Raw genomic sequence first — 13,943 nt, 5'->3', positions numbered from 1 at the left:
CAACTTTGTTAATATCCACGTCTGAGAAAAAATAAATGTTTATAAATTATGATTAGTTTTAACTGTGCCCAAGATTTAGAATAAAACTTTGGTTCTTCTTCAAAAGTCACCCACATTTTAGTCCTTGTCATTGCAAGTAAATGTTGCACTTCCCTATAACTTAGTTTTTTTTTCCTTCACTTTCGTAACAAACAAATAAATAAAAGTTTTAAAATTAATATATTTAAAACCTGTACCTTTCAAAAATATCAAATTATCATTATTTTCATTCACGGTCCAATTCTTTTAATTTACTCTCTTTCTTATTTCTATCTCTAATTTGAATTTAAGCATTTTAAAATAAATTATAGTTAAAATATCTTATATGATAATTGGATTATTTATATATTGAAACATTTACGTAAATCGGAATCTGAATCTTATTCACGGAAGAGAGCAAAATTAAAAATCATTCATGAATGAAACTATTTTTAAGTACTTTTGAATAAAAAAAGTCACTCATTCATAGGTCTTACCAAGAATATGTTTAAAAAACTCTATTCATAAAAAAATTATGGCTTTTTTTATGAATAAAATTAATGAATAATAATCTGATTGGCAAAAATTCTATCACATAACTTAAATAAATAAATAAATTAGTCATTCTAATTTTTAGAATATTTTATTTTCTTTTTTCTTTTTCTCCCAAATATTTATAAAAAAATCCAAATATACCCTTATAGAATAAAATAAATCCTTAAACATCTCTGTTTGGAAGTTCAGGTAACACAAATATAGTTCCGGATAAACAGTAGGTCTTTGGGTTTACAAACCACAGTAGTCAGGAAAATCAAACCATACAAAACCAGCATGAGACAGCAAAATTAAAATAAAACACTACTATCTATCACACACCAGAAACGTCAAGATACCAATGTAAGTGTTTCTTAAAAGTAAGGTGGCTATTGATTAAAAAAACACTTATTACACGTAAGGTTTCTGACAAATGATATTACACGAACCATGCAAACATGTCTTAGCCATGTTAGGCTATTAGCTTGTGATGCCACATGTAGACATTGATAATTAAGGGAAGGAAATTGGCTAACACTCTGATGCAGTAAAGAAAGGAAGAAGAGCCTGTCATGCCCCAACATCCATTAACAGCTTTATTCTTTACAGAGACAGGATCGTCCATATCAAGCATATTATAGTTAACAAGCCAGTAAACTGAGATACAAACACGTTAATGTGACTTCACGTGAAACTTGAAATTTTGTTCACTTTAATTTCATCGAAATATCCAAATCACGTGAAAGCTGTCTGTCAAGAAGGATATAATCATGTTAGGCATTTTAGATCGTGTACAAAATAATTTATAACACACCATCATAGAATTACATAAGCAATCACGTTCTCTCCAGTTTGTTATTTATCTGTTCTAAACCAATTTAAGAAAACAATGTTTACTGAGCTCCACAGTTTTTTTTACCTCATACATGACTCGGGAGCTGTTGATGAAGACCTCCCGCATGTCAAAGATAAGAAAATTGAATCGTGATTGCACCCAGCATCATTGCCATCACTGGACAAGCATGTAATGGTTCGCATTACGTTTATGCTTTTGATGCAGCTTTTCATGACTTCTATCCTCTTCAACGTTACCTCGTTATGATTGGATTTGCTTCCTACATGAACAGCTCATCATTAACGAACAGTGAAATTAATTTCAAGATGGATGATGCCCAAATTGATGATTTCACAAAATCACAAAAAGATAAAACACCATAGTTTGAAAATATTGTCAACTAAACTACAAGAACAGTAATGTCGATGATTATATAAAAAATACACTAAATAAAAAAATGTGATGATATCCTTTTCGAGGACAGGTTAAAGAATCGAAGCTAGTCATCTCTCGTATAGGTGCCCATACGCACCATCCAGGAAAAAAACTATACATGGGATCAAATTAGATTGTTGCCAAGATTCTAAGGACAGCATGGATGAATTTATAAAACCATTACAAGAACATTGTTTCCCCTTACCTATGGCATAATTGCAGTACACATGAATATAGAATCACCAAAATTGAGTGGCATTACTTCCATTCAGCCCATTTTAATGAATCTGAGGATATTTTCTTCATCCTAGCCGCACCAGAATTGACAGAGGAGTTATGCCATATCATCTTCATCTGATAAGTAGCAGAAAATAAATGGTCATTGGGTATGCATATTATGGATGTGGCACAAAAGATTGTAAAAAAGCTTCGTGTAGAACTTCGTATGGATATATTGAATTTTTTTCCAGCTGCCATAAGTTTCCAGGTTTTTTGTCATAGGAAGTAGGGATCAGTAATGTTCAACATTTAAGGACAGCTAAATTTCATTTATTAAACCATACGTTAACATCATTGTTCTTTGTGTTATCAAGGATTGTAGTAAATAGAAATGCCGAAGAGAACCAAAAGACACACCTCTCCAACAACTACTGTGTCCCCTTCCTTTACACCTTGTTTCATAAGAGACTTGTACACACCACAAGCCTCAAGAACATGTTGGAATCTTCTCTCTGAATCAACGTACCTGTAAAAAAAAATCCACATATCTCAATGAAACTAGACATAAAAAGGTGTTACAATTTCAAGCATAATGCTTACTAACACATCAAAAATCAGTTAAGAGAAGGATGGAATTTCAAATCTTATTTTCTCACACTATTCAAAAAAAGGTTCTTCCATGATGGTTCCTATGATTATTGCAAGAGTGTTTTTTGTTCTGACATATTCTCATAAAACTTGAAAATTTATGCAAGAAGCTTCAAATCGGTGATCGTAAATGGTTTTGCAAACAAATACAGCATGAATCCAGGGTAATAATTTCAACACAATTTATTCAGTGTGATTAGAAGTTACACCTCGATATATATATATATATATATATATATATATATATATATATATATATATATGCATATGTATGTATATATATGCATATGTATGTATATATATGCATATGTATGTATATATATGCATATGTATGTATGTTTAATATGTAAGAAAAAAACAAATTGGTGATAAAAAAAAATATATTGAGGAACCGTACTCCTGTCCTGATCGCATTTTTACTCTATAACCTACCTCCAATTTGTCATCTGAATAAATCGTTGCAATCCAGATCCAACTACGTGCCAACTATTTGAATCACTCTCATGAAAAATCTCAAAATCGTTGATAGATGCATTCCGCTGCCTCTGTACTGCATCGGCTACATGATTCAAGTTTATCATATCGTTTCCATCTGAAACAGGTCAAATTTGTCCAAATACAAAGAATTTATTAGAGAAAAAAGTGTTCAGGTGATGTGACAATATTTCGTAGAATAAGTTTAAAACTGATTATAACCTTCATATTCCTCATTCTCTTCTTTACTTTTACGCAAAAGCTGATACGCAGCAGAGATAACTTCATGAGTACCTTCCCTTGTAACAGCACTCATACAAAAAGGTGTGATCCCACGAGATTGCAAATTTTCTTTGAAGGATTCCCATTTTTCATATGCTTCTGGAAGATCCATTTTGTTAAAAGCAACTACATAAGGCTTCTCAGCAAGTTCAGGATTAAATAGCTTTAGTTCTAGACGAACTGCATCAAACTCAAGGTCTGGCTGCAGTGACGAACCATCAACAACATGTACCTGAAACAAATTATACATAGCCTTGAATTAAACAGAAGTTTTCAATGTGAGGAAAATGAGAAGCAGACAAAAAAAATGATGTCTCGAATTAATTGTTAGAAGGAAAAAATAACGTAAAGCAAAGAAAATACTTATAATCTACTCCTGTTCTTGTTTTCTGAACCCCTAGAAGCAGTGTGATAACTCTAAAATTGAACTCAGCCCTACCAGAAAAAAGATTCTGAAATGTAGCTATGTCTACCTATATAAATAAAAAAAAGAGCATCTCGACTCAAAAGTGCCTACCAGGGCAGAACATCTCTCAGTGTGGCGCAAAAACTCGTGGCCTAAACCAAAACCTCGGTGTGCCCCTTCAAGAAGACCTGGAAGGTCTGCAACTACCATGGTTGAATCATAGTCAAAGGAAACAACACCGAGATTCGGAAGCAGTGTAGTAAAGGGATAATTAGCCACCGCCGGCTTTGCAGCACTAACAACACTCAAAAGTGTACTTTTCCCCGCATTCGGAGCACCAACTATACCAACATCAGCAACGAGCTTGAGTTCTAACTCCAACCACCTGATCAAAAGAAACCATCATTCTAACATACTCTCATACGATTCCAGCAAACTTGTTCTCTCTTTCTAGATGCAATACAGAAATGGTAGCTTTCATGTCAACAAAACAAATTGCACCCTTCACATGTATGTAGATAATCCTTTGGTTTGAACCAGTGGTTTCTGTTTTCATTTTTAATTACGAATATGTTGTCTGTTTCAGAAAACTAAACGGTCCTAGCTATGCATGGTAAAAGAACTCACATTTCATGACCCTCTTCCCCATACTCCGCAATCTTGGGGACCTTATTATTCCCGGACTTGAAAGAAGCATTTCCTCTACCCCCTCTACCACCAGGCAATACCAAAGCTTTCTGTCCCGGATACACCATCTCCAACAACACATCATCTTCTCCACTCATCCGAATCAACGTTCCAGGTGGCACCTTCACCACCACATCCTCCCCCTTTGCCCCACTCTGCATGCTCCCCTGCCCATGGGACCCTCTCCCTGCCCGGAAATGCACGCTGTTCCGAAACGGCAGCAGCGAGTTCATCGCCCCGTCCACCTCCACGTACACCTCGCCGCCCCTCCCGCCGTCACCCCCCGACGGCCCCCCCAACGGCACGTACTTCTCCCGCCGGAACGCCACCACGCCGTTCCCGCCGTCCCCCGCCCTCACGTATATCTTCGCCCGGTCGAAACATCGCATCACCGCCGGCACCCCCTTCTCCTTCCCATCCGGAGACTCTTCCCCCACATTCTCGTCTCCCAAAAACTCGAGGGCTTCGTCCTCGCCGTCGCTTTCAGATTCGGAATCGGCATTGCCTTCGAAAACGACGCCTTGTTGCCGCTGAGTTTGCCGTTTGCGATTGCGGAGGAGATGGTCGATGGGTGGGGCCGCTTCGGAGAGCTTGATTTCGGGAGGTGAGAGAGGGGAAGAAGAGGAATAGTCGTGCTTGAGCGGAAGACGAGTGTAGGTGGTGGCTTCCCCGCCGGGAACCACTGATTTCTGAAATTTAGGGTTTTGAATTTTGCTTCGATTGGCATTGCGACGAGCGAAGGATTGGGGAGTGAAGCACGCAGAGATAGAAGAAGCCATTTTCGCAGAACCTTACGAAACTCAACTCATCAACTAATGCAAAACTCAAAAAATATCAATTCTGGATAAGCCCACACGTGTTACAAACTCAATATATCTACCAATTCAAATTATTTCCTACCAAAAATGTTTTATTTTTAAAACTGTTTTTGAAGGACAATTTAAACAAAAAAACAACAAGGAACAAAAACTAATATATAACAAGAGTTTAAAAATATATTTAAAACTTAGAAAAATTACATTAAGATTATTGATATTTATGCCTATTATAAACTTATTAAATAGGTGTGACATTCCATCTAGTTACTATTTCAACAACCATCCAATATAATAAGGAGAAATTTTACTATAATCATTTAATGATCACAATATTTTTTAAGTATCTCTTTTCAATACATAACTTGTGTGGCATCATGAAACCTAAATAAACATTGTTACAATAAATGATGTTAAATTTGCATGACATATGCAACATGATTTGAAACCATTTATAGACCTTTGTATTTCTTTCAAAATTATCAAGAACTACAACAATTATACACTCATAACATGAATTTTGCTAATCAATAATATTTTCGTGTGTTTTTTTAGGATCTATTATAATATACTTGATTGTGTAACTGACAAAACATAAATAATGAAAAAAGATTAATAAGAAACTTTCAATAATATCTAGAACATTAAAGTGCGTGTTTGGTTTAAGTTATAAACACATATATTTGAATGTTATTTTTATTTTACGTCCATTGAAAATATACAAAAGTAAATCAATAATATAAATACAAATAGCCCATTGACATAATTTCCTTAAACACACTAAAGTTTATTATTATTTCACCTTTTCGAAATATGCTCTTATTCTCCTTAATTGCAAATTCAAAAATTAAAAAAAAATTAGGAAGTAAAATAAGAGTAAACAAGTCTCAAATAAACTGTCATGGATTACATTAAAAAATAATATTTTTTAATTTATGCAGATATTTAGGCCATAATAAAGAAGAAAAGCAAGTGACTTCTTGTTTCTACCACATAAATTTATAAAGTATTGATTATACAATTTTTATATTCAATAAAGCAATTCTCAATCAAGACTTGTCCTTTTTAAAAAAAGGAGGTTATTGATTATACAATCTTTAATTTTTTTTAACAGCATTTCCTTATTTATAGTTGAATATTATTTTAAAAATATAAATTTCAAAAATGTGTTTTTATGGCTAAACTTCCCTTAATTAAAAAATTCAAAGAAGTCTTCAAAATTTCAGGGAGATGTTAATCAAATCAAAATTCAAATAGATTTATATATATAGAGAGAGAGAAATACAAAACCTCGTTAGTTTGTTACTGTTTGCACTGAATCAAGTTGAAGCCCTCTGAGGAGAGAGAGAGAAGAGAGAGAGATAGTGAAGATTTCAAATTGAAGAGCTTAGTGCTCGTGGAGGAGCCCAACAATGGAAGTTCCGAAAGATCAAATCGCCACTCTTCTCGAACATGGCCTCTACAACTCCGCTCAGATGCTCGTAAGCTTTTTTTTGTTCTTCTCCTTCCAATTCATATTTGAAATTTTTGATTCCGCACAAAAAGTGGTTGTTTTTTTTATGGGTCGAAGCTCTAATCTGAAGTCACTGTGTTGAACAGGGTTGTTTTCTCGTTTCTTCACCTGCTGCAAATGCTGAATCTGCCCCACACCTCAAAACTGAGAGCTTGGTCTCTGCAAATTTTCATTTTAGAAGATTTTTTTGTTTATCATGTTTTGCAATTTTTAATCTTTGAGGAGCTCGTTGAAGTTTTTATGTTGGTTTTTTAATTTTTTATTTATTGATTTGGTCAGGTGATTCTTGGTGATTCTTTCTTTCGTGAAAGGGAGTATCGTAGAGCCATTGTAAGAGACTGTGCTAACATTTTCTCCCTTTTGCTTATGCAGTTGGAAACAACTGTTTATTTGTGATTATGTTATTTCAAAACTTTTGTTAAATGGGTAATTCAAAAGTTGTTTTTTTCGGGGGAGAGGTGATGTCTCATTATTTTTACTTCTTTTGTTGGTGGACAGCACACCTACAAACAAGCTTTGCAATACTACAAGATGATTCCAAAACAGAACATGACTTCTTCTCGAAGTTTATTGTCGTCGAACAGATCTTCGTCTCCAAATTCTTGCAATGGATCGGTGATCAATGAGAATGAGGTAAACTGGTGTTAGTTTTCTTTGGTTCATGATGGCTAGGGTTGATTTGACGTGCTTTTAACTTTTAAGTTTTGCAAGTCCAGGTTTTTATGAGGTTTTTTTCTTTCTGATCACTTTAACAGGTGAAGTTCAGAATTGCATCATCTCACTGTTTTCTGAATGAGAATAAAGCAGCTCTAGTTGAGGTTTGTTTGTTCTATTCTCTCCTTTCCACAGAACAGACTCATAAGAGGGCATGCCCATTGATGTTTTCTTTTTTGATTAAAAAATTCGTGTTGGTGTAAATTGAAAGAATGTCAATCTCTATTTATGGAGGGATTAACAGTGGAGACAACAAGCCTTTATAAAGGCTATTTTTGTGCATATTTTCTCAGTCAACAATGTGGAGTTTTTTTAATGAGAAACAAATGTCATGAAATTTTGTATTACATTCTTGATTTGTTTTCAATTTTTTTCATTCCTTATGAGTTATCTGTGTCACTTTCTCATTACAGATGGAAGGAATTCCGAGCAAAGCAAGAAATTTGGCAATGAATTTGTTATTAGGGAAACTATATCGAGTTTCTAAGCATAGCCGTGCTGCTGTTTCTATTTACAAAGAATGTATAAGGTTTGTAAATATCTCATACATTGATTAAACCTTTTATATGGCACTGATAGGGTTTTCTTATAAAGATTTTTATGGATCTATTTATCCGTTTTTATTAATTTGTTGCAACTACATTGCATTTTGACCTTTAGCCTTCAGGCTTGATGTCCACTAGCATCCTTATGTCTAAACTGATAGCATTTGCTCTGGGCAAACAGAATTGTGTTGTTCATCCGCAACATATTTGTTTCTTGTTGTCTTACACATGGTTATTAAATTTTTTATGAACTTGTTGAAGTAGTCTGGCACTGGATTTTGATATAGGGTGAGAAGGCAAAAAGCTTGCTTCCAGAAGTCCTGTACAGCCTTATAAATAATCTCAATTTAAGTTTTCTTTTGTGTGTTCTTTTTCTTGGTGGTTTGACTTCTCTTTCTCTGTTCTTTCATATCTTCGTAAAGCTTATATATCATTTTCATTTCATTGTGGAGCTCCTTTTTCCATTTTTTTAATTTTAACTGCTTGCTTTCTCTTTGGGTAGTATTGAGTGTGTTAAGGAGTTATGTAATTGGCTACTTGCACTTGAAGCGTTGTGCATTTGCATCTTTCATATGATCTATATTTTTATTTATTAATTTGCTACTTGAGTTTAAGATGAAATTATTTGTTTATGTCTTTTTTCCAGGCATTGTCCTTATATACTTGAGGCCATCACAGCTCTAGCAGAACTGGGATCTACTGCAAAGGACATCATTTCATTGTTTCCTCAGGTTTGTTGATAAAAAGCTGAAATTTTTGTTGTTGACTGAAGCTAAATAGAGATTCAGCCATTGATCATCTTCTAGATGATTCTTTGATTTGCAGTGGAATTAGGTATCCATTAAATTATGTCATTTCTTCCTTTTCTTTAGGCAACTGGGTACTCAGCAATAAAGAATAAACTTTACCAGTAGGCTGATGTGTTTTTCTATATTGTTGAGTAAGGAGGTTAGGGTGTTTACAAGACTCGGCCCTCTCGGTTAACAAAATCACTCTCCTTAATGGGTTTTGGTTTCTTTCTTTTATTAACTAGATTTATTAGGTGGAGAGAAGGTGGCACAAACAACTGTTAACCTAAATTTGTGCATGTCCTGTGATCTATTTTTCTGTTATTTCAACATGTGCTTTGACCCATTGGAATAGTTAATCTGTTTTGTGGCATGATAACCTTTCTTTATATTGTGATTATTCCATGCATGGAGTTTCTAGAAGTTAAGTAGATCAATTTGCAAAATTGCAGTATAATTGTAATTTATCCTCCAAGAATCTAATTGGTGTTCAAAAATTTACTCTCAGACTCCAAATAGAAGTGGTAGGGCTCCATTTGATCACACTGACTCAAGTCGTTGGCTTCAAGTAAGTTATACATAGTACTCAAATTCTTGTTTGATTACGTGCCATGATACTTGCTACCATTTATCACTTTAGAGATTTTTCATTTTAGGTTAAGCCTCTATAGACGCATCATTTTTAACCTGCACAATGTCTATGTTGCATCAAATCCTTGAGAAGCAACAAAAGAGGACTGCTAGTATTAAGAATGAATAACGAAGATTGGTATTTACAGACTATTTTGATGGTTTGGTGGTATATATAGAATATGTTGAGCTTGTCTTGTTGATATCCATATCTCAATGTAGTGATCAGTTGCAATATAAATTCCAGTCATTTCACATGGATTTAACATATATTTATCAATTGTCTTGCCAGATACTGAGTTTCTTTTGCTACAGGATGATATTCTTGATTTTCTATGCACGAGAATTATTTGGGAGGAAGTATTATGCTTTTTAAGTTCTATTTTTTCTTTCTTCCTTAAATTATTCTTAGTGATGAAAGTTATTGTGAACCCTACCTAACTTCTTTTGGGAAAGTTGGCTCTTAACATGGTAGCAAATCCTGTATAACCTGGTGATCAATAGTTTTATCAATAGTTAATTCTGATTTAATTTCCCTACACGATGTCTGGTTCAGAATAATATCTGCTTAGGCGTGAGGATTAGTTAATAAAGTTCAACCTTTTTCTACTTTGTTTAATAAATTTTGTCGTCCATGTACTTTTCTGTTGGCCCTTTAAGATACTGACTGTCAAAAAAAGGGTGTATTCTATGTCACATGATTTTATTTCCTAAAGTAAAATGACTATAAATATATGCACGTGAAAGTTGTAAAATTAGCTTGTTCTTGATTTCTTTTAAGTTTTGCATCATCTGTCCCATGGATTGTTTTTGTACACGGCCAGGCAGACTGTGGGAACTTGCAATTCCTGATTAACTTTTCCTCATTCTATTTGCAGCGATATGTTGAAGCTCAATGTTGCATGGCTTCAAATGATTACAAGGGTATATTGTATTTTATATGGAATCATCTAATTATTGATTGCATGCTTGTGTTGGATGCTTGGAGCTGAATAATTTCGTTAGTCATGTGTCTTATGGGCATAGCCCTGGGGCCAATATCTAGTACTCAAAATGTACAAAATGATAAATTCTACTGTAAATTATTTATCTGGCTCAGTGCATTAGCTTCTTGTCCTCTTTTTTTTTTTTGTCAAACTCCTACAGGAATTTAACGAGAAAAGATATTTAATTTTTCATTTGCTTGTAGTTTGTTGTCTCTGATGTGTGTTTAACACTGACACATCCAGCTTTACTTTGTTTCAAATTTTGACAGGTGGATTGGATCTCTTTGCTGATCTTTTACAGCGTTTCCCTAACAATACACACTTACTACTTGAGATGGCAAAGGTTAGACTTGCTGCAGTGATTTATAACTAGTCCAATATAAACTTTCAACCAGGCTGATGTTGCACCTATATCTAACTTTTTTCCTTTGGACTCTCAGGAAAAGTTTGCTTTCTGTAGCTAGTATTTTGTCAATGGATGTAGTTCCTCTAAAGCAAGTAGTTTCCTTTTGTGAGAAAAATATAATGCCTAAACCCTTAATGAAAATTAAGAGAGTAGATTATCAAATCTATGATTTGTTATACTTGTGTATGTAATATCAACTATTAAGTTTTTCATTGATGATTAAAATTTCGTACTTTTCCCTCTGAAGTGAGAACTTTAGAGGAGCCAAGTTTGTGACTGACAATTGATGCTATTTCTGAGTTGACTGCCTGAATTTGTTTAAGAAGTGATACCCCTGTTAAGAGTATTGGAGCGTTTCCGTACTTTGCATGTAGTTTTCTTGAATTGATGGCTTAATCTTAAATTAACGTATATTGTGAATGAAGGTTGAAGCTATCATTGGAAAGAATGAAGAGGCCATTATGAATTTTGAAAAGGTAATACAGATTTGTACCTTATTATGCTAATACATTTATCTATAATTATATTATTTATTTTCATGCACTTGTTGGGCTTATAATTATATTGATAATTTGGTGATCAGGCCCGGTCAATTGATCCGTACATAGTAACGTATATGGATGAGTATGCAATGCTTCTAAAGCTCAAGTCTGATTATCCAAAGCTGAATAAGTTGGTGCATGATTTACTGAATGTTGATCCTGCAAGACCAGAGGTTTTTGTAGCCCTATCTGTTCTATGGGAAAGGAAAGATGATAAAAAATCATTACAATATGCTGAGCAGGTCTGTATTTTTATTTGATGCAAATTGGACTGCACTTTATCTATTATAAAATTTCTCACAATTGACTAATTATTTTGCAACTAGAGTATTCGGATTGATGAGAGGCACATACCAGGGTATATAATGAAGGTAATAATATGGTTTTGCATATGAGGCATGGCCCATGCTACATGGGGGTCTATTTACTGTATATTGTTTGTGGAGGATGATGAGATAAGCCTTTCCTAACATGCTAAAGATTATTCAGGGAAATTTATTGTTAACGATGAAACGGGCAGAAGCAGCTGTGTCTGCCTTCAGAGCAGCTCAAGAATTGAGACCGGATATTCGCTCATATCAAGGTTCTAGTTTGTACTTGGAAAAAATATTGCTGCGTGAATTGCATCTCTTTCTCGCACTTCATGTACTCTGCTGTCAATATCTACTTTGAAGTGCTGATGGTAGAAAATTTAGAAATTTACAGGGGCTCTTGACATGAATCTAAATATTTCAGGCTTGGTTCATACATATTTGGCACTTTCTAAAATCAAAGAGGCTTTACATGCTTCAAGAGAAGCAATGAAAGCAATGCCTCAGTTAGCAAAGGCTTTAAAGTTAGTAGGTGATGCGCATGCCAGTACTTCTGGTGGCAGAGAAAAGGTAACTTGTCAGCTTTTTAAAATTAGTATCTACTGACTACTATCTGTACTTTGATTTATTATGTGGGAAATATAATGCATTCTTCATACAGGCAAAAAAGTTTTATGAGTCTGCACTAAGACTAGAACCTGGTTACCTTGGAGCTGCACTGGCTTTGGCGGAACTCCATGTTATTGATGGCCGAAATGGAGATGCTATTTCTCTGCTTGAACGATATCTTAAAGACTGGGCTGATGATTCTCTTCATGTAAAACTTGCACAAGTTTTTGCCGCCACTAACAGGCTGCAGGAGGCTTTGTCACATTATCAGGCTGCATTAAGGTTGATCACGTATTTCAAAAATATCTTTCATGGTGTTATTATTGAAGAATTTGATTTGGCATCCGTTGGACTAAATTAGCGAAACTCCTGAATCTGGACCCTACATTCTAAAATCGAGGGACCCCTAGGAGAGCATATGCTATGTTTTTAGTTAATATTTTCAATCAACTATGATTTTTCTTGGTGTAACAATTTGGTATTATAATAAACCTTTCTCCCCCACTGTTTCATGCCGTACTTTAAGTCGTTGCTGTTAACAATTGATCCTATCCTTACTGCTGAGGATTTCCATGTGTTGCATGCCAGTTTTTGATGATTTTACTGTGCTCCTAACATATTTCCTAAATGACAGGTTAAACACCCAGAATGAAGCAGCGAAACGGGGTTTAGAGCGTTTAGAGAAGCAAATGAAGGTTTGTTCTTATTATTTATTATTTAACATGTATGCTTTTCTAAATAAGTCTGATGCTTGATTGATTATATATTTCTGAAGTCTCAACTGATTAAACTCATTGGTCACTCTTCATTCCTTCTGGATTATGTTGTCTGAAATAGATGCATGGTCTAGTCCAAAATTATGATTTAGTTGATGAGGATAAAATATTAGATAGAGTTGAAAAGTTGAGCGAATAAATTTATTATTTTGCATCCTTTATAGGGGGTGGATCCTGATGCACCTGAAGAAGATGAAGACAATGATGTTGAAGATGCCGACGGAGATCAAGACGAGACCGAACTTCTTTGAATATCAGTGTCCCAAGGAAGTCTCTGATGATGAGGATGAGGAAAGTACCCTGGAAATAGTTTAATGTTTTGAGACCACATTAACAGTAGGGTGAGAATTACCTTGGTGGCCTATAATTACAAGCTTGGCTCCGGTTTGGTTTGCCTTGACTACTTCAAGAGTTCACATCAGAAAACAAAACATTTCATGCTGCTGCATCTCAAACCCTAAGGCTGTATAAATATGGAATGAATGGATTAGATGGTGAAATTTCATGTCCAGGATGATTGGACATTGGCTAGGTGCTTTAGTTCCGTTTTGTAAGGCCAAAGATGTCTCAGCTGGAAGCTTGCGTTATGTCCTCTGTAAAATTTATTTTCCTTTTTTTCTCTGTTTGTAAAAGATATGATATATTTGTTAAAAAATTTAGTCAAGTGAAAACTGTAGACAGCCAAGTTTCACTTTCTGTAACCCTGTAAAACAACTGTCCATTTTAATTGTTTAGATCACAAGTCAAAAGGTGGCATTCCGTGTAAGTTT

The 13,943-nt window shown here is 34.6% G+C and overlaps 2 protein-coding genes across 8 annotated transcripts; one reads left to right on the top strand and one right to left on the bottom strand.

Annotated features, from left to right (window-relative positions):
• Positions 1 to 922: 922 nt before the first annotated feature.
• On the bottom strand, positions 923 to 5,397 carry EMB269 (GTP1/OBG family protein). 6 transcript variants are annotated; one of them, XM_090303190.1, is made up of 8 exons: positions 4,479 to 5,390; positions 3,963 to 4,236; positions 3,386 to 3,677; positions 3,122 to 3,281; positions 2,459 to 2,567; positions 2,028 to 2,176; positions 1,472 to 1,679; positions 923 to 1,302 (listed from the first exon to the last, which is right to left on the bottom strand). In XM_090303190.1, the coding sequence occupies exons 1-6, from the start codon at positions 5,315 to 5,317 to the stop codon at positions 2,081 to 2,083; spliced, it is 1,770 nt and encodes a 589-aa protein (XP_090159316.1). In that variant the 5' UTR covers positions 5,318 to 5,390; the 3' UTR covers positions 923 to 1,302; positions 1,472 to 1,679; positions 2,028 to 2,080. The 6 variants fall into 6 exon arrangements, with proteins under 6 accessions (XP_090159316.1, XP_090159317.1, XP_090159315.1 ...); XM_090303191.1 differs by having other exon boundaries at positions 923 to 1,298; XM_090303189.1 differs by having other exon boundaries at positions 1,472 to 1,667.
• Positions 5,398 to 6,577: 1,180 nt separating this feature from the next.
• APC7 (tetratricopeptide repeat (TPR)-containing protein) lies at positions 6,578 to 13,939 on the top strand. 2 transcript variants are annotated; one of them, XM_068640500.2, is made up of 18 exons: positions 6,578 to 6,834; positions 6,953 to 7,021; positions 7,146 to 7,196; positions 7,365 to 7,499; positions 7,622 to 7,684; positions 7,994 to 8,109; positions 8,772 to 8,856; positions 9,422 to 9,481; positions 10,422 to 10,467; positions 10,799 to 10,872; positions 11,361 to 11,411; positions 11,519 to 11,719; positions 11,804 to 11,848; positions 11,967 to 12,060; positions 12,213 to 12,358; positions 12,450 to 12,679; positions 13,032 to 13,092; positions 13,338 to 13,939. In XM_068640500.2, exons 1-18 carry the CDS (start codon positions 6,766 to 6,768, stop codon positions 13,422 to 13,424), a joined length of 1,683 nt encoding a protein of 560 aa, XP_068496601.2. In that variant the 5' UTR covers positions 6,578 to 6,765; the 3' UTR covers positions 13,425 to 13,939. The 2 variants fall into 2 exon arrangements, with proteins under 2 accessions (XP_068496601.2, XP_068496602.2); XM_068640501.2 differs by lacking the exon at positions 11,804 to 11,848 and having other exon boundaries at positions 6,641 to 6,834.
• Positions 13,940 to 13,943: the final 4 nt, after the last annotated feature.

Source organism: Phaseolus vulgaris, chromosome 6 (genome assembly GCF_051622355.1).
Source record: "Phaseolus vulgaris cultivar YP4 chromosome 6, ASM5162235v1, whole genome shotgun sequence".
Classification (NCBI taxonomy): Eukaryota; Viridiplantae; Streptophyta; class Magnoliopsida; order Fabales; family Fabaceae; genus Phaseolus; species Phaseolus vulgaris.
This window is presented reverse-complemented; position numbering and strand designations above follow the sequence as displayed.

Coding starts and splice junctions, on each gene's coding strand:
- APC7 (XM_068640500.2), top strand. CDS start 6,766: ATGGAAGTTCCGAAAGATCAAATCGCCACTCTTCTCGAACATGGCCTC. Junction 7,022..7,145: donor ACCTCAAAACTGAGAGCTTG/GTCTCTGCAAAT, acceptor TGATTTGGTCAG/GTGATTCTTGGTGATTCTTT. Junction 12,680..13,031: donor CATTATCAGGCTGCATTAAG/GTTGATCACGTA, acceptor CCTAAATGACAG/GTTAAACACCCAGAATGAAG.
- EMB269 (XM_090303190.1), bottom strand. CDS start 5,317: ATGGCTTCTTCTATCTCTGCGTGCTTCACTCCCCAATCCTTCGCTCGT. Junction 2,568..3,121: donor ATTCAGATGACAAATTGGAG/GTAGGTTATAGA, acceptor TTTTTTTTACAG/GTACGTTGATTCAGAGAGAA. Junction 2,177..2,458: donor ACACAGTAGTTGTTGGAGAG/GTGTGTCTTTTG, acceptor GCTACTTATCAG/ATGAAGATGATATGGCATAA.